Raw genomic sequence first — 22,612 nt, 5'->3', positions numbered from 1 at the left:
AAGTTTCCTATTCAAAGAGTCATTTCATTAATAAATACGTTTAACTTAAGCTAACGTACTTGAACTTTAATGAAGGTTACTTTTTGCTCATTGCGTTGTGTAGGTGTATACTCTTTTTCATATTAATGTGCATCAAGTAGGTAAATGCATCTTTAAATTAGAGGCCGATTCACACAAAAATGTCATTATTATTCAGAACAAACACATTTATTTGAGAAAATAATTTTTAGGGAAGATTGAGGTTGGAATTGTTTGAATTTTTGCATGGTTGCCACCGTAAAATGATCCCTTTCAATGCACATTAATGTGAAAACGATTATAGAATTATTCTTGTTGAAAATCCCACTTTAATACTGACTTGACACATAACTTTCCATCTAGTAGGCAACTGAAAAACTAAGAATTAGAGCACTTGCTCAAATACTAATAATACTACTGCAACTATTTCAATCATTTGACACAAAACACAAATAAAATTATGTCTTACACATTCTCTATGATATTATTCAATAAAATAAATAAAAATGTTGGGTTACAGATTCCCTTAATACGTAGTTTTAGAAAAATGTTAAAACCCACGTCAGAGGGCGACACAGTGTTTGATAACTGTCAAATGTGAATTTTAAAACTAACCAAACAAACATCGATTTTTAAAGTAGAAAATATGTTTTCCACAAGTACACAGTCTAAAAATTGGATGTTTAACAGTGAAGACGACTTGAATAAGTTGCGGGAAAAAGCAAACCTTAAACACATACTGACTTACGGCGGCCACATCAACGTAAGTTTTTTGTGACTGTTTTTCGTTTCCTGATCTTTATTTTTTAGGAAGCCACTCGTTACGAGTTTTTTCTTACTGCTGAAGAGGAAAAGATAATGGTGAAACGTTACGAAATTCGATTACGCGATTTTTGTAAAAGATTTCAACCTCCTATGACTAGATGTGTGATTGGGACTGCATTTCATTATTTTAAGCGTTTCTACATTCACAATTCGGTAATGAATCATCATCCTAAAGAAATAATGTAAGATGAAGACTTGTTTATTGTTTTATGATTGAGTATTTAATTTATTAAGGGTGACTTGTATATATTTAGCTTGCAAAGTTGAAGAGTTCAATGTTTCTATTCAACAGTTTGTTGCAAATCTTAAAGGGGACAGAGAGAAGGCTACTGATATTATTTTGAACAATGAGTTGTTGTTGATGGAGCAACTGAATTTTCAGTTGTCGATTCATAATCCTTTTAGGCCAGTGGAGGGCCTACTTATTGATATTAAAGTTGGTAGTACTATTCTGGAATGTTATTTTTACTCAAATCATGTTTTTAGACTAGATGTACACTAAACGATCCAGAAAGGTTAAGGCCTGGAACAGAACATTTCCTAGAAAGAGCATTTTTAACAGACGTTGTATTATTATATTCTCCTAGTCAAGTAGCGTTAGCTGCGGTTCTTCATGCAGCCTCAAAATTGCAAGAAAATTTGGATTCTTACGTAACTGATACGTTATTTGGAGTTGAAGGAAGTGGCAAATTGGCTGAACTAATTGAAGCTGTGAGAGCTATCAGATCTATTGTTAAAATGGTCGATGCCACACCTGATAAAAATCAACAGAAACTTTTAGATAAAAAGTTAGAGAAATGTAGGAATCCTGAAAATAATCCGGACAGTGAAATGTACATTTTCCTCAATTGTTTGTTTATTTGTGGCTCATTTTTATGTTTCAGATATAAGAAAAAGATGCAAGCTTTACTTGACGAAGATGATGATTTATATCATCGCATTTCTACGAGAACTGATTCGTTAGATAATTCTGCGTTAGGAATGTCTGTCTCTGGTTCACCTGAAGAAGCATAATATTGTGTAGGTACTTTCATTTAATTTTGAGAATAAAATTATTTCTAATATAATTTTTATGATCTTGTTACACCTACGCAATCATTTATTTAAATTATTCAAGGATGGTTATAACATAAACATTTATTTTCTTGGTACAAAATGACTTAACAAAGCAGATAATAAAATATTTGGTTAGTAAATAGAGTTATTACTTATTTTAAGTCTAACTAATTCAAGAATTTTCAAAATGTCTGCCGAAATTTTGTAGTTGCATCATTGGTGAATTTTCAGTCTGGTGGTGTTCTGGAAAACTAACGTAGTTTGGAACACACTGCCTAGAAACGTGTGACACCATAGATGTCGTGGGGGGTGGTGGTAACATGTTGGGTACCACTGATGGTACACTGGAAAGTCCGGGTTGTCCAGGGTAATTGAAAAACCTGAAAAGTTATTATTACATTTTTTTAACGCTGTTTTTTTTTTAACGTAATAGTATATTACATAACGAGCACAAGCGGGAAAGTTGCGCACGAGGCGTTAGCTGAGTGCAGGCAATCCCGCGAGTGCGTTAAACACTTTCCTGCAAGTTTTGTAAAGTCTGTTTTTTTTTTAATGGAAATTACCAAGTCAAAATTTTGGTGAAAAAATTGGTAGCAGTTTGTCTCCATAGCCACAAATTTTGTTTGCTCTTTGTTTTTGTCCCTAGAAATTTTGTTAAAAAATTATGGTTCAAATTGAGATGCCAAAATTTTGACTTTTATGAATCTTGTGTGCCTGTTTGCTCTTTGAAAGCGCTATAATTGAATACATGAGGACAGACATCATTACCTAAGGTCTAAAGACAGAATTCAGTGCTAATAATTTTGATAGAAATACACCGCAAGGTAAGCACAATGTTGTGGACAAAAATGAGGTTCTTGCTACAAAAACTTTGAAGAAAAAGGATGTTTATACAGAGAAAAGTTATTTAGCAAAAGATACAAGTGGGTATTATGATGATCGGCAATAAATTTTGGGTAATTTATTGAAATGAGTTCAAAGTTGATGCATTTTATAAATTCTTCTTCAGCTTTAGTTTCAAAATTGTTACTTTTTCAACTCGTTCCTCAAAAACGATGCACAAGACACTAATTTAATTGCGTTCTTTCCGAGGTTCTTTCTCATTCATGTTTATTTTGTATTCTTGTCAATTTCTTCCTAAAAATTGAGAATGTTTAGCAAACCTGCATTACAAATTGCGTCTACATTTTAACGGGCCCTTTTTCTAACTTCCTGCTTGCGAACTATTCGTTTACAAATTTTGAAAAACTGTTAGTGTACCGAATTTATTTCTTTTTTGGTGTTTCGTCTCTAAATTTTCTTAGACGATTTTTTGTGTTGACGTTTAATGACATTGTTTTCAAATTAATTCTAAAAACCGGAACTGCCAACTTCCTTTATTAAAATTACCATGAATGAATTTACTAGTGCCAGCGTTAGGACTGCTTGGCATTTCCATTAAAAAAAACAGACTTTACACTATTTTTCCTACGACCATAAATAATTTTTTTCTTACGAACATATTTTTTTTCATAACGATTTATTTTTTATAATGGATACAAAAATACGTTGAATAACGATTTATTTTTTATAATGGATACAAAAAAAATACGTTAAATGAAAAAATACAAAACATTCGAGTGTGAATTGTGCGTTAGATTTCTAACACACTGTGCGAAAACAAATCGCACAGGTTTTCGACCTCGTACGATATTGCCAATTTTCGCGCATATGTAATTGTGCGTTATGATCTAGTTTCGTATATGGTCATAGGAAAAGAAAAAAAGGGTAAACATATTCAACTAAGCCTTCAATTTTTACCATAATCTGTCTCCTAAAAAAATAGGTCTTGGTGTGAGAATCCCCATCGAAGTGTAATATTGCTGCGCTAGAAGCTCAACATCATTCGTATATTTCCTTTTCCATTTGGTTCTCCTATTCTGGAACCAGATCTTGATTTGCGTCTCCGTTAATTTGAGACTTTTGGAGAGTTGACACCTTTTAGCCACCGATAAATACTTGTTTCGTTCAAATTCAGCCTCCAAAGATTTAATTTGCGATGCCGTGAATGCCGTCCTCGGTCTCTTCTTCCTCTCCTCGTCCGATCTGTTGTCAAGAGCGTCTGCGGAAAAGATAGAATCGTAAAGTGTCATACAAAAGCTAAGCGAATCCAACACCAAACAGTTGTTTTTAATTTGCCGTGGCGAAATTTATGTTTTAAATGTCGAGTGGGAAGTGCAGACACGTTAAGAAGACGCTAATTTGCGCCAGAGACAGAATTAGATTTTAAACAGCTAACGATCTAGAAAGCGTTGAAAAATGACACGAAAAAACAAACACACCGCTATCTCGCGGCTATATATTATGAGGAAACATGACTGGTTGCCTTAAATATTGGCTGATTTAAGGAGGGTTTCGTGTGCGACGATTAGAGGCGCGTTAGTGACATTAATTTCTGTTATAAACGACATTTAAGAATTCTTTGGTACTAAATTAAATTTACCAGGACTGCGGGATGTTTTAAATAAATTTATGACAGTTGCTGCAGTATTTACAGCGGTTTAATTAGCCTGGCAGTGTTACATTTTCTGAAACCACATTGTTTGATTATTACAAATTTCGACAAAATAAATTTCAACGTTACAAATTTCAGGAAGAAACTTTAAATGTTGAAATAGTTAACTATTCATACACAAAAGTCATAGATTTTTTTCGAGTAGGTTATACAGGCTGTTTCAAAAATGAATAACAATAAAAACTTATCTTTTTAATTAAATTTCATAAGTTGGGCGTACTTACAGCTTTTTCAAGACAGCAAAACTTTTCACAAGTTTTGATTTCGGTTGATTTAGTGATAGGTACTGTTTAAAGTGGTCTGAGATTGTGAAAATAAGTTAGCAACATCGAATCAGTGGCGTACTGAGCAGGGTTCCGCGGAACACGGGCCCGCACGGGCCCTTTTCGTTGAGTAGTAGCAAATTACAAATTTAAAAAGTCAAAAATTAATTTTTTTATAATAGTTGTTGAAGTTAGGTTGTGATGACTAAAAAATTGTTGTCTGCTTAAGCTCATAGATATAGAGTATAGACAATATTAATATAGATCAAAGCAGAATTAAATTCTCCTTCATTTAATGAATAAGAATTTGGAGCGTTTTATTTAGAAAAATTAGTACCTATTAGTATTTGACTTTCCCCAAAAGGTAATGTTAAATTTTAAGGGTTAATCAATTTTTAATTATGAATCCACCAAAACAAAGATCGATCCTTTCTCCTTTAAATGCCAAAATACGAGTACTATTCCATAATAGTTAAAAATTGAAATTTTTAAAGAGGAAGGTTCAAAGTCAAAAAATTTCTGTTAAACTCATATCTCGGGGAATCCAAAAACGCAATAAAAAACATAGCTTTCTCTTTAAAATAACGGTTAATACTCACTTCCGATATAACCGGAAGTGCTTGAAAAATATTTTCATTAAGCAGGACCTAACTGATTATGGCTAGGTACAAATTTTTAGACAAATATCATTATCAATATATTGGAATAGGGATACCTATTAATTTCTTTATATTCTTTTTAAATTTTAGTACACAGGGTGCACCAGAACTCGCGCCCCAGAGAAAAATGTCAAGTGCCAGTGGCAATAGATTGCCAAAAAGTGCAGCCAAAGAAGTAATTTTTGCTTGCATAAGAAAGTTATTCGACTCTTAAATCCACCAATCCCATAAGGGCACTTCAAGGTGTGATTGAAAAATTATATCCTTTGCTAGGTTACAAAAATAATACCAATTTGCCCAGAACATTTAATAAATAGCTGGTCTACTGTAATTTTTACATTTATTTTATTAATTTTCTGTCATGTGGGTGACATAACCTACTAGTTTCTAGTATTTTTCTCGAATTTTTCTCCCTGAAGAGGTTGTACACGAGTATAATGAGACAGAATCGTACAAGAAGAATAATCTTGCATTTAATAATTTAATAAAATAATTATTAGAAATTATTTTGAAAACTCGATTCCCAAACATTCTGGAAATTCCTGATGAACCGATTTCTCTAAAACTTCTTCACAGGTATTGTTCTTTTTTTAACTTTTTTTTCGATCTGATACAGATTAACTTGCCAATGTATGAATTTTAGAGCGTGAAAACTAATGCATTATCCTTTTGAAATAAAGAAGCAAGTGAGAGTGAGAGTCCAGAAAAACATGAAGAAGTACGCAAGTTTCTTTATTTACTTTAATGCAAAATTAACAGAAAGATGTACTTTTTATAAGAAATTGTGCTTAAATAAAACAGGTTACTAATTTTAATATCAAAATTGTAGTTTTACCTTGGTATTTCGCAAATTACAATTTATTATTGTTTTCTTCCACTCATATGAGCTTACTATAACCCCTTGGTTGTTTTTTCATTAAAAAATCAAGAAAAATGTTGCGATGTTTGTATTTATTACGAAAAATTATCATTTTTGCTGCCGGAAATTTCATTGATTTCAATGACTACTTAAGTAAAATCCAAATGTTTTAATTCCGAGGGCATTTCAGCAACGCTTTTCGGTGAATTTTTGGGCTGGTCTTTTGAGGAATCATGTGGTTTGTCAAAAATATCAACTATAATTTCAACATAACGTGACTCCCTTTCTAAAAAGTACATTTTTCTGTTAATTTTGCATTAAAGTAAATAAAGGAACTTGCGTACTTCTTTATTCTTTTCTGGTCTGTCACTCTCACTTGCGTCTAGGTTTTCAAGCTCTAAAATTTATACATCGACTTATTAATCTGTATCAGATCGAAGAAAAAATTGAGAGGGAACAATATTTGTAAAGAAGTTCTAGAGAAGTCGGTTCATCGGAAATTTCCAGAATGTTTGGGAATCGAGTTTTCAAAATAATTTTTGATAATTGTTGCTAATAATTAATGATTTTGTCTCATATTCGTGTACAATCTCTTGAGCTAAAAAAATACTAGAAACTAGCAGGTTATGTCACCCACATGACAAGTGTCAAAATTATAGTAGACCACCTAGCCCAGTTCTGGGCAAATTGGTATTATTTTTGTAACGTAGCAACGGATATAATTTTTCAATTACACCTTGAGGTGCCCTTCTGGGATTGGTGGATTTAAGAGTCTAGTAACTTTCTTATGCAAGCAAAAATTACTTCTTCGGCTTCACTTTTTGGCGATCTATTGCCGCTGGCACTTGACAATTTTCTCTTGGGCGCGAGTTCTGGTGCACCCTGTATTATTATACATATCATTTTACAAGTTATTATTCTTATATATTTTTTTGATAAATTTATAAAAACAATTATTGATTTTAATACTGTTATGGTGGGTGTGGGAAGGGGGGCCGTGGAGCTACGATTTTTTTAGGGTACTGAATGAACTGTTGAGAAATCGGCTCACTATATGTCACTGCATCGAATAATAAATAGGCGGACGATGTAATAAGACTTGTCAATTTTTATACAATGGCATTTGTTGTTGAGTATCTAAAAATTTTCATTGCTTGATGAATTTGTATTTGGTCATAGTGGGGCACTAAATAATTTAGATATCTACTACAAAACACTTTTATTTCTTAGTGTTTGTTTACAATACAGAATCAATGCAGTTATAAGAAAATTTTGTTTGAATTGAGTTTCTCTTCTACTCGTAAAGTTCTGAATTTCAAAATTTAACAATTTTTGGTATTTGCAGGAACATTCTCTTATATATCTTTTTATTTAGAACTGTTTTACTATTTTTAAGATATGTATTCTTTTTCATAAAAAGATATTACATACACTTGTAAAATAAGGAAAATCCTTCAAGTAATATCAATTAAAATATGCTTTTCGCGCAATGGTAGGTACATTCGTTTCGAATTAATGTGTGTATTTTTTTAATAAAATTAAATAATGTCCTTGTGACAAAAATTATTCATTTTCTTTATAATATAGGGTGATTGATTCAAAAGTCTCCGACTATCTCTTGGGTGCGGTGATGAAGGACGTCCAACTGAGTTAAAATTTCCCATGACAAAAAATTAGTTGAGCCTTTTTTCACGAGATTTAGCTTTTCAAAGGTTAGCTCTTTGGGTTAAGTTTTTGGCCGTTCAGATCATGCATTCTTGAATTTCGTTAGCGGAAACAGAAGATCTTGCAAGATTAAACAGATACCTGTTGAAAAAATTTAACAAACTAGCAAATTCAACAATAAATTAAATCCGACAATATCAGATGATAAAATATAGAAACTGTCAGTTCTGTTTTTTCTCAGAAAATAAAGTTTGAACAAATCTACATTCATTTTATGCTTAGCTGAAAGTCTTCTACCACCATTCGAGAGTTGGTCCGACACTTTTGGATCACTCAAAAAAAATTGAAACTACTTGGGTAAATATTATTTTAATAATTTACTTGGTATTTCCTTCCTTTTATAATATTGTTACGTTTAATAAAGCTAAATATTCATATGCGTCATTTGGAATCATTTGACTGCCGTAACAACGAGCATCCTATAATTTAAGTTATCTCCTGAAAGATTTCCTGCCGACTAATTGCCGGTACATGACACCGCTGTCTAAACAGAGATTAATATCTTAACTCCCGAAATAATTGTCCAACTGATGCCGCCTCTCCAACTTACTGTGCAGATGGTTAGTAGTTGCCACTGCACCGCTCCTGTTAATTTAGAACTTTAGACAAACAAAGAAAAATAATATCGAAACACTTGAATTGATTGATTCTCTTCATATGCATGTAAATAATCGAATCGTTTAAAAGCTTGAAGATTTAAATATCAGTGTCTACTGCTGCCAAGACCGAGCGATTGTAACTAGCGTATTATTGCAAATGGACTTGAAATAGCTGCGGAAATCGGTTTCTAGGAGAGGGGTGATGAGAGGTGTTTAGTAATTAGACAGCGTTTAGTGTCACTTTGTCTTTTAAAACACTCGCTGTCAATTAGGCGTTGATGTATGGCCGCACGTACACATGTATATCATTCAGTGGAAGACTGCTGGTAAAGGATGTGTAAGAAGGCATGCCAAGACTCAAAGTCGGATATCCCAAGCATTTTCAAATTTGTCTACGAGTTTAAGTATTTTTAATTTGGGGACGGTGAAACGGTTTCTTGGTATTTAACTGGAATTGGAGGATTTATTTGGGAAGGGAACATTAGGAGAAAGGACGTACTAACAGAGGCAATTAGCTGCAATTTTCCTGTTTCATATTAATCTTCTCTTTGTTTCCGGAATACTTTTAATTTTTTTAAGAAGTATAGTGGTGGCCGTTGAAAACTAAGACACATAGACAAATTCAAAAATTTTGTCGTAAAATGCCCAGAAATTAAAGTTTTTAAAATGTCGTTAAAATAATATGAATCAGTGTCGTAGAATAGAAAACTTTACTCCCAAACAATTAACTTAAGTTTTGCAACATCCACCGCCTCCTTAATCAAATGTATCAATATCCCTCCCGCCTGAGCATTTCGTAAAAAATGCATTGGAGCAGTGATTCCGATTTTTTCTTAGTTACGGGGGTTACTAAGGAAAAACTGAATGAGTTTTAATTATTAACAAAAAATAACGCAATTAATAAAAGCTGGGAAGGAAGGATACAACAAAACAAGATTCGCCACGGAGAATTAATATTATGAGGTTGAACCCTTTAAGCTAGAAAACTGGATTTGTCAAAAATTTTCCTCAGATTAAAGCGCCAACGGGAATCACTTGAACTCAAAAAATGCCCAGGCGAGAAAAGGATTATTTCTATGCAGACGGCGATGGCAACATCATCCAAATCTGGAGAAATGAAACTGACATTCTAATCCTTGATGAAAACTGGAGTGAAAACTTAATGTACACTTTACGAATTTTTAAACTAGCAAATAATAAGCCAAAAGTGAATGTCTTAGTTTTCAAGGGCGGTAACTGAACAATAACTACAGGGTGCTGCATTTTGGATGTCCGAATAGGGAATCTCCGAAACTAAGAGGTTTAGCCAAAAACGAGTAATACATTCTGGGGCTCATTTTTTGAGAAAATAATATTGGTTAAAACCGCATCCCGCTATCGTCTTTTGTTTTCGACTTACAGATAAAAGTTGACATTTTGGCAAAATCTAAAAAAATTCATATCTTCGTTATTATAGAAGATACGGATTTGAAATAAAGACATTATTTTTACAAGGAATTTAATAATGTAGTTAACAATTTTTTTCAGTTATTAGTTTAGCCGTAATAAGATAAACTTGTATTTTTTTAAATGGCAATCATAGGCGGCTATGGTAATTTTGAAAAGCTTATTTTTTTCTGATCTAAAAAATATATACAGAGTGTTTACAGTCTTGGAGTTGAAAATTGACCTAGTAATAGAATAGTACAGAAATACTGTAAGCGAGAAAAAACTCACACAATTGTTATTATCAAGAATGTTATTTAACTCCAAAATATTGGTACACGGTTTGAGGTTCACTGGAATTATTTCCTTGTTCAGATAAAATTGTATTGTTGCAACAGATTAAAAAATCGTATCCATGACAATGAAAGAGAAAAGTCACTTCAAAGTTTTGACACTGTCATCATTTGATTTGTTTTTGTCTTAGTTTTTATCAAAATTCGAAGATCTTCTTTCAGCGAATGGTTGGTTTCCAATAGGTTTGATTCGTTTTTCTTAATTTTTCTCCAAATTTATGAACACGTAAGGTAAAATATTAAAATAATAAATTGGTTGTTTTGATTATGATTTACGGTGAAACACAAGGTAATGATACTAATGGCCATTGTTGCAGCCGAAGCAGCAGTTCTCAAACAAATAGTGTAAAATGAATAATTTCCTTTAACAACGTGAATTTTTGTTCTAGCGTATTCGTTTTCTTCTACCGTAACTACACTTAAAAACTGAAATACATATTTTGTTTGATAATAGTTGGCCATGGAAAAATTCTTTCACTTCAAATGTATAAATAATAATAAAAACGAGTTTTGTGAACTGTAAAATAGATGAAAAAATAGATAAAATTATAAAAATTAAAAAAATACGATACGGTGGAAGTATTGAACAAATATGCGAGCGCCTCAGAACAAATTATTACATATTTTTAAAAAATCCAAAAATAGGAAAAACAAAGGTGTCAGCAGTCAACACAATTAGAAAAAACATTTTTTTTGATGATTTAATGGAGGTAGGATAATGTTCCACATAGACGGAATTTGGGTACTTGAATAACCATATCGTCATTTTTGTGTCATATAAAATATATTTTATTGAAGAATTAAAGCGGCTTTTTTTTACAACACTCTATGTATCACTAGAAGTTGCAATGGTAATGTTAGCTTGTTTAAAAACAAAGAAATGTTATTAGTCGCCAATAAGTGGATTTACAATTTATTTTGCATCTTTTTCATTACTTAGTACTTAAAAAACTCTTTCATTAGTGACACTGGTTGAATATAATAGAGTTTAAATCCTTTTAGTTGAAGATGCAACATTTTTTCATGGCCAACTGCGAACAAAAAGCAAAGATACTTTTTTGCTAAAAATGTATTATATATATATTTTAGATAAGAAAAAAACAAGCTTTTTAAAAATGATACAGCCATCTATGATTCCCATTTAAAAAAATACAAGTTTATTTTATTACGGCTAAACAAACAACTGAAAAAAAATGTTAACTACATTATTAAATTCTACGTAAAAAAGTGCCTGTATAATGTCTTTATTTCAAATCTGTGTCTTCTATAATAACGAAGATATGAATTTTTTTAAATTTCGCTAAAATGTCAATTTTTGTCTATAACTCGAAAACAAAAGACGATAGCAGGATGCGGTTTTAACCAATATTATTTTCTCAAAAAATGAGCCCCAAAATGTATTACTCGTTTTTGGCTAAACCTCTTAGTTTCGGAGATTCCCTATTCGGACATCCAAAATGCAGCACCCTGTACAGTGCCGGCAATTGCAAGTCGGAAAGTAGTAAATTTTCTATTGTGAAATAAACTTTACTGTTACCTCTAAAAATCCTAGGAAATAGATATATCAAAATATTAGAGTTCCTATATTAGAAGAGTTGGGACACTGAATGTCAGTTTTCTAATTTTTCTTTTACATACGTCGGCTGACGTATAGTAACAATATAATGGGATACAAATCAGTGGCGTTTTGGTAAAATTTCAATAAAGTCAGATAAATTTGTCAAATAAAAATTGACCTCTGTCCTTAGTCATTCTGACTAATTCTGCTGTGTCCTATTGTGTTAATACATAAAGAAACTGTGAGTAGTTTTTGTGCCACCTTGCTCGAGACAGTGTAGGACAAGTGGAACCTCTTTAAAACCCGCGAAATGGAGAGTGGGTCCCAAAAGTAAGATTTATCAAAACGAAGGTGAAGCTTTTAACAAGATCAAGGACTTATTATTCGGTTGTATGGAGTATTTTATTTTATCAGGTCAGGTCAGGTCAGGTCAGGTCAGGTCTAATTTTGTAGGTTTCAGGTTTTAAAAGGTTAATATAGGAACTCTACAAAATATTAGAGACAATATTAATTGTCAAACCTGAAGTGTCTATCTTTTAAGAAAACTAAATTATTCTTCGATTAATAACATTGCCACAATTAAGCGTAGCTCAATAAGCAAGCATAATAACTCTTTTGGAAAACCATTGTTCAGAAAGAAGGGTGGCCCAAAGATTGCAGGTTCCAAAGAGTACGGTGCGCGACGTCAGAGCCAGGTGGAATCAAAGATATTATCTGGACAGAAAAGTGGGAAATGGTCGGTAACCAGTTTCCACCGAAAAAGAAAATAATAATCTTCGACAATTTTTTTTTAATCCGTTGCAACCGCACAACAAGCTACAAATTTCCCAGGCTCAATCAGGACTGCACGTAATCGTGTTAGAAAGACTTCTGATTTGTGAAATTATTCCGCAGACAAAAAAACATTTTTAACACAAGCTAATAAAAACCAGAGAATAGGATTTACATTACAATATTATGGAGAAAATTTAGATTTTTGGGACAAAGTAATTTTTACTGATGAAAAGGTGTTCTAATCTAAAAATAATGGTAGAACAAGAGGGTATAGACCTCCAAACACACACTATGAAGAAAAATATACACAGCGCGTACAAGAAACAGGTCGATTTTCGGTAAATGTTTGGGGGTGGATGAGTTTCAAGAGGTGTTGGTGAGTGCACCCAGATTTAATGCACAGTCTTATATTAACATTTTAGAAAATGTTATGTTACCGTCAGTTGAAGTAGAATTTGACAACATGATAATTGCCCGATTCACACCGCACGGATTGTAAAAGAGTGGATGCAGGAACACAATGTTCGAGTTCTACCTTCGCCTTCCAGGAGTCCGGATTCAAATATATTAGAAAATGTCTGGGGTTGGATGGTTAAAAAAATAATTATAGTAATAATTTTCGTCCACAAAAAGTTGAAGATTTGTGGGCAAAAATACAAGAAGTGTGGAATCAATTTGCTGCAAACCACGCTTCAAACGTGGTTGCTTCATTACCGAGAAGGTTAGAGGCAGTTATACAAAAAAATGGAGCGGCTATAAAATATTAGTTAAAATATTATTATGTTCTTGTTGGTATTATTAAAGTTTAATTTAAATATTAATTGGCTTTCATAAACCGAAATTATTGATTTGTCAATAAATTCAAAGGTAAGGATACCGATGATCAGTTACAAACTAGATCACCCTGTAAATAGTCAAACATTAATAAAGGTAAAAGCCTGATTTACCAGTATATGTTGTAGATATCCTTATAATCGTAAAAATCAATTTCTGAAGAAGCTTTTTTATTTACTTTACTATATTTCTCAATATTGGTCGATATACAATTTTATTTTTTTTTTGACAGATACGTAGTTATGTTTCTTAAGAAATTTTAATACATTTCATTATTATTAAATAATTTAAAGTAAGAAATGCCTAAAGTTTGTTTTTTTACTGGAAGTTCACCGCTAGCAAATGCAATCATGGTAATTTTAATAAATGAAGTTAACAGTTGCGGTTTTGTTGATTTAATTTAAAAACAATACCATTAAACGTATCGTAAACAGCAAAAAAATCGAGTTTAGAGCCAGTTTCATAATCGAACTTAAAGAAGCTTTAAATTAAATGTCGTTTAGAATGCATTGATTACTACCGACTTGTTGTCAAAAATTTCACTTTCTAAACCAACATTACCTTTAAAGTCCCTTTAATTCGATTATAAAACTGGCCCTAAGATCCGATTTTTGGAAACGGAGGCATAAATTTAAACTTCGGTTTACAGCATAACTAGAGGTTAAACTATACAGGGTGTTTGGTCCAAGTCGCCCCGGCTGACAACACCTAAACTTACTTCTTTTTTTCAAAAAGAAAATATTTAAGTAATAATATTCATTCTTGGCTTTCTTAATAAATGTATCAAATTTTTTTAGCACATCTGGTGTTGTCGGAAATGCTACCAAATTTAGTTTTTCAAATGGAACACTCTATGTTTTTTCCTCCAAACAATACGTATAATAATTGATATGAAAAATACTGTAAACCACTATTTATTATCTACATTTTGCGTAACACAAGGCAATCAAAAAACATTTTCAATCTTAGAATTTTATAAGGAAATTGGTCGCGTAGCCTGATTTTTAATTTTAAAGGAAAGGTGTGAATAAAAAAATGCTTGGATACAGTTAAATTGTTAGTTTGACAAATCTAATTTGTCAGTTGATGAGCGAGTTCTGTTATGGAAACTCTTGGATTTTCTTCGACTGATAACAGAACATTCAGATTTCTATTTTCTTGTTCTTCAAAAAGAACCACAGGTTTTTTATTTTTAAGAAGCGAATCTATTTGTCTCAGTTGTTTTTCAATTCGACTAAATTTTCAACGATTTGGGTGAACTCTATTTGAGTATTTTTCTCTATATTGTCTTTCAGCTTCCGCTCTATTTTTATTGCACTTACACAACACTTCAAGCTGATCTACCAATTCGTCGTAATTAATATCATCCATTATTAAAGATCTCAATAAGATTTTTAAATTAGGCTTTGTCAAACTAACAATTAAACGGTATCCAAGCATATTGCTTTTTGCATGAATACCTTGACAAGTAAAATCCGCCTACGTTGCAAAATTTGCAATAAAATTCAATAATTTAAATTGTTTTCTGAGTGCATTATGTAAAGTAAAATGTAATAAATAATGGTTTACCGTATTTTTCTACTGCAATATAGGTGTTCCATTTGAAAAACTAAATTTGGTAGCATTTCCAGCTACACCGGATGTGCCAAAGAAATTTGATGCATTTACTAAGAAAGCCAGGAATGAATAGTATTATTTGAAAATTTAGTTTTTGAAAAAAAAAGTAAGTTTAGGTGTTATCGGCCGGGGCGACTTGGACCGAACGCCCTGTATATCAACATCCATCGCTACCTTAGCAACAAGCAAACAGTTAAATTTTAACTGAGGATTAATCGGGCACAAGAAAATATAAACTGGATACCGCTAACAGTTTTTACAAATTTGTAGATGAAAAATGTGCAAGCAAAAATAAGGAAAAAGACCACCATTTAAATTTGGACGCGACTTGTGCCACAGTCATCGCCACTGCTGCCACTTTTCACGATGTCTTTTCTGTATGAAAGAGAAGAGGAGCTTCTTGGCTAAAAATTGATCAGTAGGGTTCAGTTGTAACACAGATTCTCCTTTTACACAGAAATCAAAAGTTTTTGTCCTATTTCACTTCAAAAAACGCAGTTGCGACGTTGCCAGTGAGGCGAGGGCCAGGGCACGGGTAGTATCAGGTTTGTGAAACATTCTATAATTTTTAGCAAGATTTTGACGAAAATACAAAATAAACATGAATGAGAAAGAAGAATTTGTGTATTTTTGAGGATCGAGTTGAAAAAGTAACAATTTTGAAATTAAAGCTGAAAAAGAATTTAGAACATTAAATTCTGTATTTAGACATTAGGTTTCTAAAGAGCAAATAGGCACATAAAATTTCAATATGAAAACATAACCATTCTATCTATAAAGAAAAAAGAAACATACAAGATCGTTATTTTAATTATTACTTACCCTTCGTTATTCATACAGGGTTATTCATAAATATGAAGCAATATTTGAAAATGATGTTAAATAGTAACTAACTCGTGTCCCATCTCTATTGATAAGAATTTTACAGCCCTCGGAATGTTGCAATGGAAATTAAATTGTTTTTGTAATAACTTTGGAACCATTTGACCAAAGATTATAAAATTTGGAATAGTTACTTGCGAGAACATACCCTTTAGGCTAGTAATTACGAAAACCGGATACATCAACTCAATTTCCGCTTTCAGCAGTTGCAGGTCACATTTTTTGTGTTTTTCCGTTTTTCTGGCCTGTTAACACTAATTTTTTATTAGCAATTTTATTATTTCTAAAGAGTAATCAATTTCGATTAAAAAACGCATAACCTTTTATACCACTAAAATGGACCGTTTTAAAGATATTTTAATTTAAAGTAAGGACTGCACAACTGAAAATGAAAAATATGAATTTTGAATAAATGGTATCCACGGCAACTAATGACCATGGTTACATAAATCCCTGCCAGACATCTTTTAACTTTGACGATAAATTTTTGTGAATTTTTTATGAATTAAATGCTACGAGATCCATTTAGATTTATTCTAAGTCATGTTTGGAGTCTGAGCTAAACTCTTTTATTAAATGTTTTCGATTAATTGTCTAATAATCGTCCAATCTCAAGTTGACAGCAAAATATGTGACCATGGTCATTTGCCGTGGATATCACTCATTCAAAATTCATACTTTTTGCTTTCAGTGTTGTGTAGTTCTCACTTTAAATTAAAATATCTTTAAAACGGTCCATTTTAGAGGTATTAAATGTTATGCGTTTTTTATTGAAAATTGATTATTCTAGTGAAGAAAAAAAAAACGAAAAAACACAAAAAAATATGACCTGCAATTACTGGAACCGGAAATTGAGTAGATGTATCCGGTTTTCGTAATTACTGGTTTAAAAGGTGTGTTCTCGCAAGTAACCATTTTAAATTTTATAATATTTGGTCAAATGGTTCCGAAGTTATTACAAAAAAGAAACAAATTTCCATACCCACATTCCGAGGGCTGTAGAATTCTTATCAATAGAGATCGGACACGAGTTGTTATTTAAAGTAACATAATTTTATAGGTCATTCTTGAGGTTCAAAGATTGCTTCATATTTATGAATAACCCTGTCTAGAGTGTAATAAAAAAGTCTTTCTATCAAATAGGCGTCCTAGTTGAGGACGTATAGGATGATAGTTCCTATTTTAGCTATATCTTAACAAATTATTTTATAAAAATTAAAATATTGATTTATGCAAACTAATTTATTCTATGAAATGTCTCAAAACATCCTAAAATAAGGTGTTGTTGGTGTTTATTAATATAAATCGTTTACCACGGTTTTCTGTCATAATTTACATAAAAATTATTTTGTCATTGTGATATTTTATCTTCCGCAGACAAGTTTTAAATTTCGACGCTTGCTTGATAGACAGACTTTTTGCTCTCACTGTACAAGATCATCAGGAACATTAATTAGATATAACAAAATGTCAAATGTCAAAAAATAAAAGTCCAAATTTTTTGACAGATAGAGCCTAGTTGTAAAAAATGTTTTCTCTCCCTTGGCATATAATTATAAATAAATAAATACACGAGGGTAGGCCCGATTTCTGACTTAATTTAACTTCAGTCAAAATTTAACTGTTCTAATTGCTAATAAGTACATACCTAATAATAAGGTACCGGCGATGATTTGATTGATGTTGCGATGGATTAATCGAGAATAAAATTTATTTGATTTAAGTATGTTTCCTTATTAGACAAAACATTATTTATTGTAACGCAATCAAAGTTTCTTTATCCCCTGATCACAGAATGCGTGTCCGTTTAAACCCGTTTTCCTGTTATAATAAAAATTCTTATAGGTGCCAAATTCACGCTATTCAAAAACGTGTTTCATTTCAAATATTTCAAAATTTCAAATGCTGTAGAAGTTATCACAATTTTTAAGTTAACATCCGACGATATAATATAAATATTTCGTTTTCAAATTGTTGGGATCAAATTTTACTAAAAAATAAATAATAATATTCCCAATAAAAGACATGTTCACAAAATGTGGCCAGATTTCATTTCGTTATTTACAATATTCATTATTATTTTGTCCCGCAGATATTTTTATCAGTTTGTTTTTTGACGAAATTGAAAAAATTCTCACCACAAAAATATCCTCATAATATTTCATTGTCAAACATGTCGCATCCAAACAATGAGATAAAATTAGTTAATTGCGGAGCGGTACAGTATAAAATCCGAGGTAATATAAATCGTGAAATTTACCTCGACTTGACTTGTTTATTGCTGGATCTGATATCAAAAGATTTCCCTGGTCTTTGATGTTTTTAGCGCTTATAAATTTTCAATTATGTGGCAATTTTTTATAAACTTAAAGTGGACGTAAATACGTTAATGAGGCTTATTTATCGTCACGAAAACGACGATTTATAGATGTATAATACCCCAAAATGTGAACTCACCGTCCTGATAATTTCTTTGGTAAAAATCGCCGGAAGTCGACACAACTTCTTCATTTTCTCGTTTCAAATCCTTGGGTTGTGATTTTTCACATTTTTCTAAATTCACGTCTAAGTATGGTCGCGGTAATTGTAAACTATCACTCTTTAATGACTTTTCAGAAGATAATAGAGAGTCGATAGAGAAATTTATTGATTTTTCTGCACTGAGGCGTTTATCACTATCACAGCTTTTCAAATCAACCACTTTTTCATTCATTGTGAGATGACTTAAACATAGTGATTTCAGGAGGCTGAAATAATTTGTCTGAAAAGCTGAAAGGCAGTTTTAAAATTACTTAAGTTCGTCATGGTTTTACACCAATGGAGTGCCAAGAGGCGGAGTTTCAGGAGAGAAGGGATAATTAAGATATATTTAGTTGACAACATGTGGTTTCAATGGATATTAGTTTTTCAAGATATGAAGCTAATTATTTTTATGGATTGCCCAATTACCGTTATGTGTAACCAAAATTTATTTTCATCGTTTAAGCGGCCTAGATGTGAGTCCAAAATTATTTGAATGCTATTTTAATTTTAATCTCTATACTATACATCTTGTAAATAAATAACTAATGCAAAACCAATTTATTTTTTTTATTATTGCTTTGTGTATTTTTATAATTCACCACTAATTGAAAATTGATTGGAATAATGTATCCTTTTAATAATATGAGTTAATGCTCCAGCAATGATCTTAAGAAAAATTAAAGTTAGCTTTTAAATATCATTAAAATAAAAAAACTTACTGCAAAAAATGCAATAGCGAAAGAAATGGCTCCAGATACGACAAACTTATCTCCAATGTAATCTTGAAATGGCTGAATGCAACCTTTCTTATACGTTGGTTCACTGCAATTGGAATTATCTTTGCAACAACTTTTAAGGTGACTTATATTTAAAAGTCTTTGAAAATCATTGTATCCGTCAAATCCGCAACACTTAAACTACAATGACACGTCTGGAAAAAGAAAAAAAAACATAAGATTTAACCTTTCTGTGTATATAATCAAAAAAGTCCTTCCATCCTTCTTGTTTTTCACGTAGAACGTTCTCGAGTTCTAAGTCAATATCTTTCATATACGGCGACGACACATCCTTTAAATGGAAAGCCACTATACCAAAGTCAGCATATATTAAAAAAATCAGAAGAAACATAAATGTGTTCTAGAAGTGCAAACATAATTGTCATCTAATGTAATTTTGTGCTTTACTATGGCTAAAAGAAACTTGTTTTTGGAAAAGGTTCCGTAGCACCCAAGCACTGTCGTAACACATAAAAAAAGACCAAGGGCCAGTAGAATAGCACCAACGTAAACGAGTTGTTTTTGTGTTGCTTTTTCATATTTTAATTCGATTTGTATCCAAGATAACCCAACAGAAAATAATGATAAGCCTAAAGCCTAAATGTAAAGAGTGATTAAGTTTTACCATACTGGAATTGTTTTACCAATATTGTACCATTGAGGATTAATATAGTGACTTTGAAAGAAAAAACTTTCATTTTACTTGACACAACTCATACTGACATTTCATGTTGTCTTTTTAAGTACAACAGTAAAATCCCGTTTATTCAGAAGAGAATAAGGTACAGTTAGTTAGTTTTTAATTAAATTATTTAAAAAAATGCAATAACAAATTTGTCTGTAATATCGAACAGTTTTGAACCACGTGTGTACACACAATTAATATTGTGTAAAACTGTTAAAAAAAATTGTGAAAATTGTAAAAATTAAAATTGTACTATAAGAGTATGTATATCTAATTAATTGCACTTGTTATTTTTGAAAAAAGAGCAAATGTAATTGCGTTGCCAAAATAAATGAGAATATTTATTCTTTTAATTTATTGTTATTGTGTATTTTTTTATTTGTAGGTACAAACTGTAAGTAATTGACGAAGTCATGAATGTTCTTACATTTTTGGACTAATGTGAATTAATAATTATAATATAATACCTGTTTGTTTCTATTAAATTTCTTCTAACTTCAATTTGTTTTTTTTATTATCAAAAAAGAGTAAAGATCTCAGATCTGACTCTTTCTGTTATACGGCATTTGCCTAAAAAACCATCAAAAACACAAATTTTCCACAAACTTGATAATTGATAATTTATAGGAGTAATAATAATCGTGTAAACAAACGTCAAAAAACATAAAAACGAAAAGCACTTTTAATGAAACTTTATAGGTTGATTAAAAAAATGTTAGACCACCAATTCTTTATTAGGTATAGTTAATTTAATTTAAGAAATTTTTCAAGACGATTAAAGAAAACAATAAAAAGTGAATTAGGTGGAGATGACTTTTGTTTCTGATTTCGTTTCCCTTTCTCTATTCAATTTTATGTACAATTCTGCAACGAAATTTTAAAATACCGAAAATGTATCAAGAACGAATTATGTTATTTATACAGAGTGCTTTTAATTGTTTGTTTGTACAGTAATTTTAAGAGGGAATAGTAGAGTACAAACGATGCAAAAATTATTTAACTTGCCTTATCCGTTTATAGAGGGTTTTAGTCACCAAATAAATTTAAATTTGACGCGCAGCCTTAAACATCAATAACATCATCAACAAATCGCTTGTTGGATGCAGAACTAGCTTAGGTCCATTTTTGCCGGTTTTGGACTTATTCGTAAAATACTATCTTGTACATTAAAGAACGCTGCGTCTGTCTGCAGAACTACTTTAAGTCCAACTATAATAGTATACCAAGAGATATTTAAACTAATTTCAAACTAATAATCTCTAGTATTTACATTAAATACCTACTAAAAAAATACTTTCCTGAAAAATTTACATTTTGTGACTTAAGTTACTTCTGCATCCAACAGGCGAAATATACAGGACTTTCATTTCAAAAGGAGCCAGTCTCAATAACTTTTAACATTGAGTAAATATATTTTCAAGCAAAAACAGGTCGATTAGGATCGCGAGGGGGAAGTTCAAAACCAACATTAGTTACATTTTAAGTTTCATCCCCTAGTCGCTAGCCACCTCTACTTTAAAATTTTAAATGGCACCCCCTACTTTTTAAAACATTTTCGAAAAGGGAAAAAGTGAGCGTGTTCAACTGTTAAAGAAAAAAAAAAATTGTTGATTCGTTTTTCAGTTTAGGGTGGTTTAATTTTTGAAATTTTTAGTCCTAGTACCTTTGATTCAACTCAATTTAATTTAAATAACAAATATCTCGATTTGGGTTGCGAACCATCCTTACTTTAAAATTTTAAAAAGCACACCCAACTTTTTGAAACATTTTTGCAAAGAGGAGAAAAAGCTTATCTAACCGTAAATCAAAAAAAAAATTAGTCTTTTTGGTTTTGAGTTATATATTTTTTTAAGTGGGGGCGTGCTATTTAAAATTTTAAAGCAGGTGTGGCTAGCGCCTAGGAAATGTAAACTAAAAAGTATTTTATATTGAAGTCTCCCATCGCAACCCGAGTAAACATTTCAAAAACAAAACTACCCCTAACTCAAAAACGAATTGTCAATATTTTTTTTATTTACGGTTTAGATAAGTTTATTTTCTCCTTTCCAAAAATGTTTCAAAAAGTTGGGGTTGCTTTTCAAAAGTTTAAAGTAAGGGTAGTCAGTGACTAGGGGATGAAACCTAGAACGTATTTTATGTTGGTTTTGAACTCTCCCATCGCAACCCAAATTGACATATTTTTTATTTAATTTTTTTTTATTTTGAGTTGAATCAAAGGCTACTAGGACTAAAAATTTCAAGAATTAAACCACCCCTAACTAAAAAACAAATAAACAAAAAAAAGTAGGGGGTGCTATTTAAAATTTTAAAGTAGGGGTGGCTAGCGACTAGGGGATGAAACTTAAAATGTAACTAATATTAGTTTTGAACTTTCCCCTCGCGATCCTAATCGACCTGTTTTTGCTTGAAAATTCATTTACTGAATGTCAAAGTTATTGAGACTGGCTCCTTTTGAAATGAAAGTCCTGTATAATCTCTGAGGTTTGTTTTTTAATACCTCGTACATTACATATTAAAAAAATCATTAAATCACCAAAAACATCCATAGCAAAAAGTGGACTCATATTAAAAAAGTATGATAATAGAAAGGTAAAAATTTTGCATCAATTTTTTTCATAAAAGATACC

At 31.4% G+C, this 22,612-nt stretch overlaps 3 protein-coding genes across 3 annotated transcripts; 1 reads left to right on the top strand and 2 right to left on the bottom strand.

Moving 5' to 3' along the window:
- Nucleotides 1-603: 603 nt before the first annotated feature.
- Nucleotides 604-1,910, top strand: LOC123010867 (cyclin-H). Its single transcript, XM_044408035.1, has 5 exons — nt 604-781; nt 829-1,025; nt 1,078-1,279; nt 1,330-1,676; nt 1,728-1,910. Exons 1-5 carry the CDS (start codon nt 665-667, stop codon nt 1,855-1,857), a joined length of 993 nt encoding a protein of 330 aa, XP_044263970.1. The 5' UTR covers nt 604-664; the 3' UTR covers nt 1,858-1,910.
- A 60-nt stretch (nt 1,911-1,970) lies between these two features.
- LOC123010868 (barH-like 1 homeobox protein) lies at nt 1,971-18,757 on the bottom strand. The gene is made up of 3 exons (XM_044408036.1): nt 18,459-18,757; nt 3,700-4,000; nt 1,971-2,279 (listed from the first exon to the last, which is right to left on the bottom strand). Exons 1-3 carry the CDS (start codon nt 18,712-18,714, stop codon nt 2,072-2,074), a joined length of 765 nt encoding a protein of 254 aa, XP_044263971.1. The 5' UTR covers nt 18,715-18,757; the 3' UTR covers nt 1,971-2,071.
- A 355-nt stretch (nt 18,758-19,112) lies between these two features.
- LOC123011474 (CD63 antigen-like) lies at nt 19,113-20,013 on the bottom strand (the record flags this gene model as incomplete). Its single annotated transcript, XM_044408919.1, has 5 exons — nt 19,113-19,190; nt 19,244-19,441; nt 19,488-19,661; nt 19,709-19,897; nt 19,945-20,013. Coding segments are annotated over 5 exons (708 nt in total), but the record flags the coding sequence as incomplete, so codon positions are not given.
- Between the last annotated feature and the right edge of the window lie 2,599 nt (nt 20,014-22,612).

This window comes from Tribolium madens, unplaced genomic scaffold (genome assembly GCF_015345945.1).
Source record: "Tribolium madens isolate multiple individuals breed KSU strain unplaced genomic scaffold, Tmad_KSU_1.1 Scaffold_91;HRSCAF=231;Tcas5.2_LG7, whole genome shotgun sequence".
Classification (NCBI taxonomy): domain Eukaryota; kingdom Metazoa; phylum Arthropoda; class Insecta; order Coleoptera; family Tenebrionidae; genus Tribolium; species Tribolium madens.
This window is presented reverse-complemented; position numbering and strand designations above follow the sequence as displayed.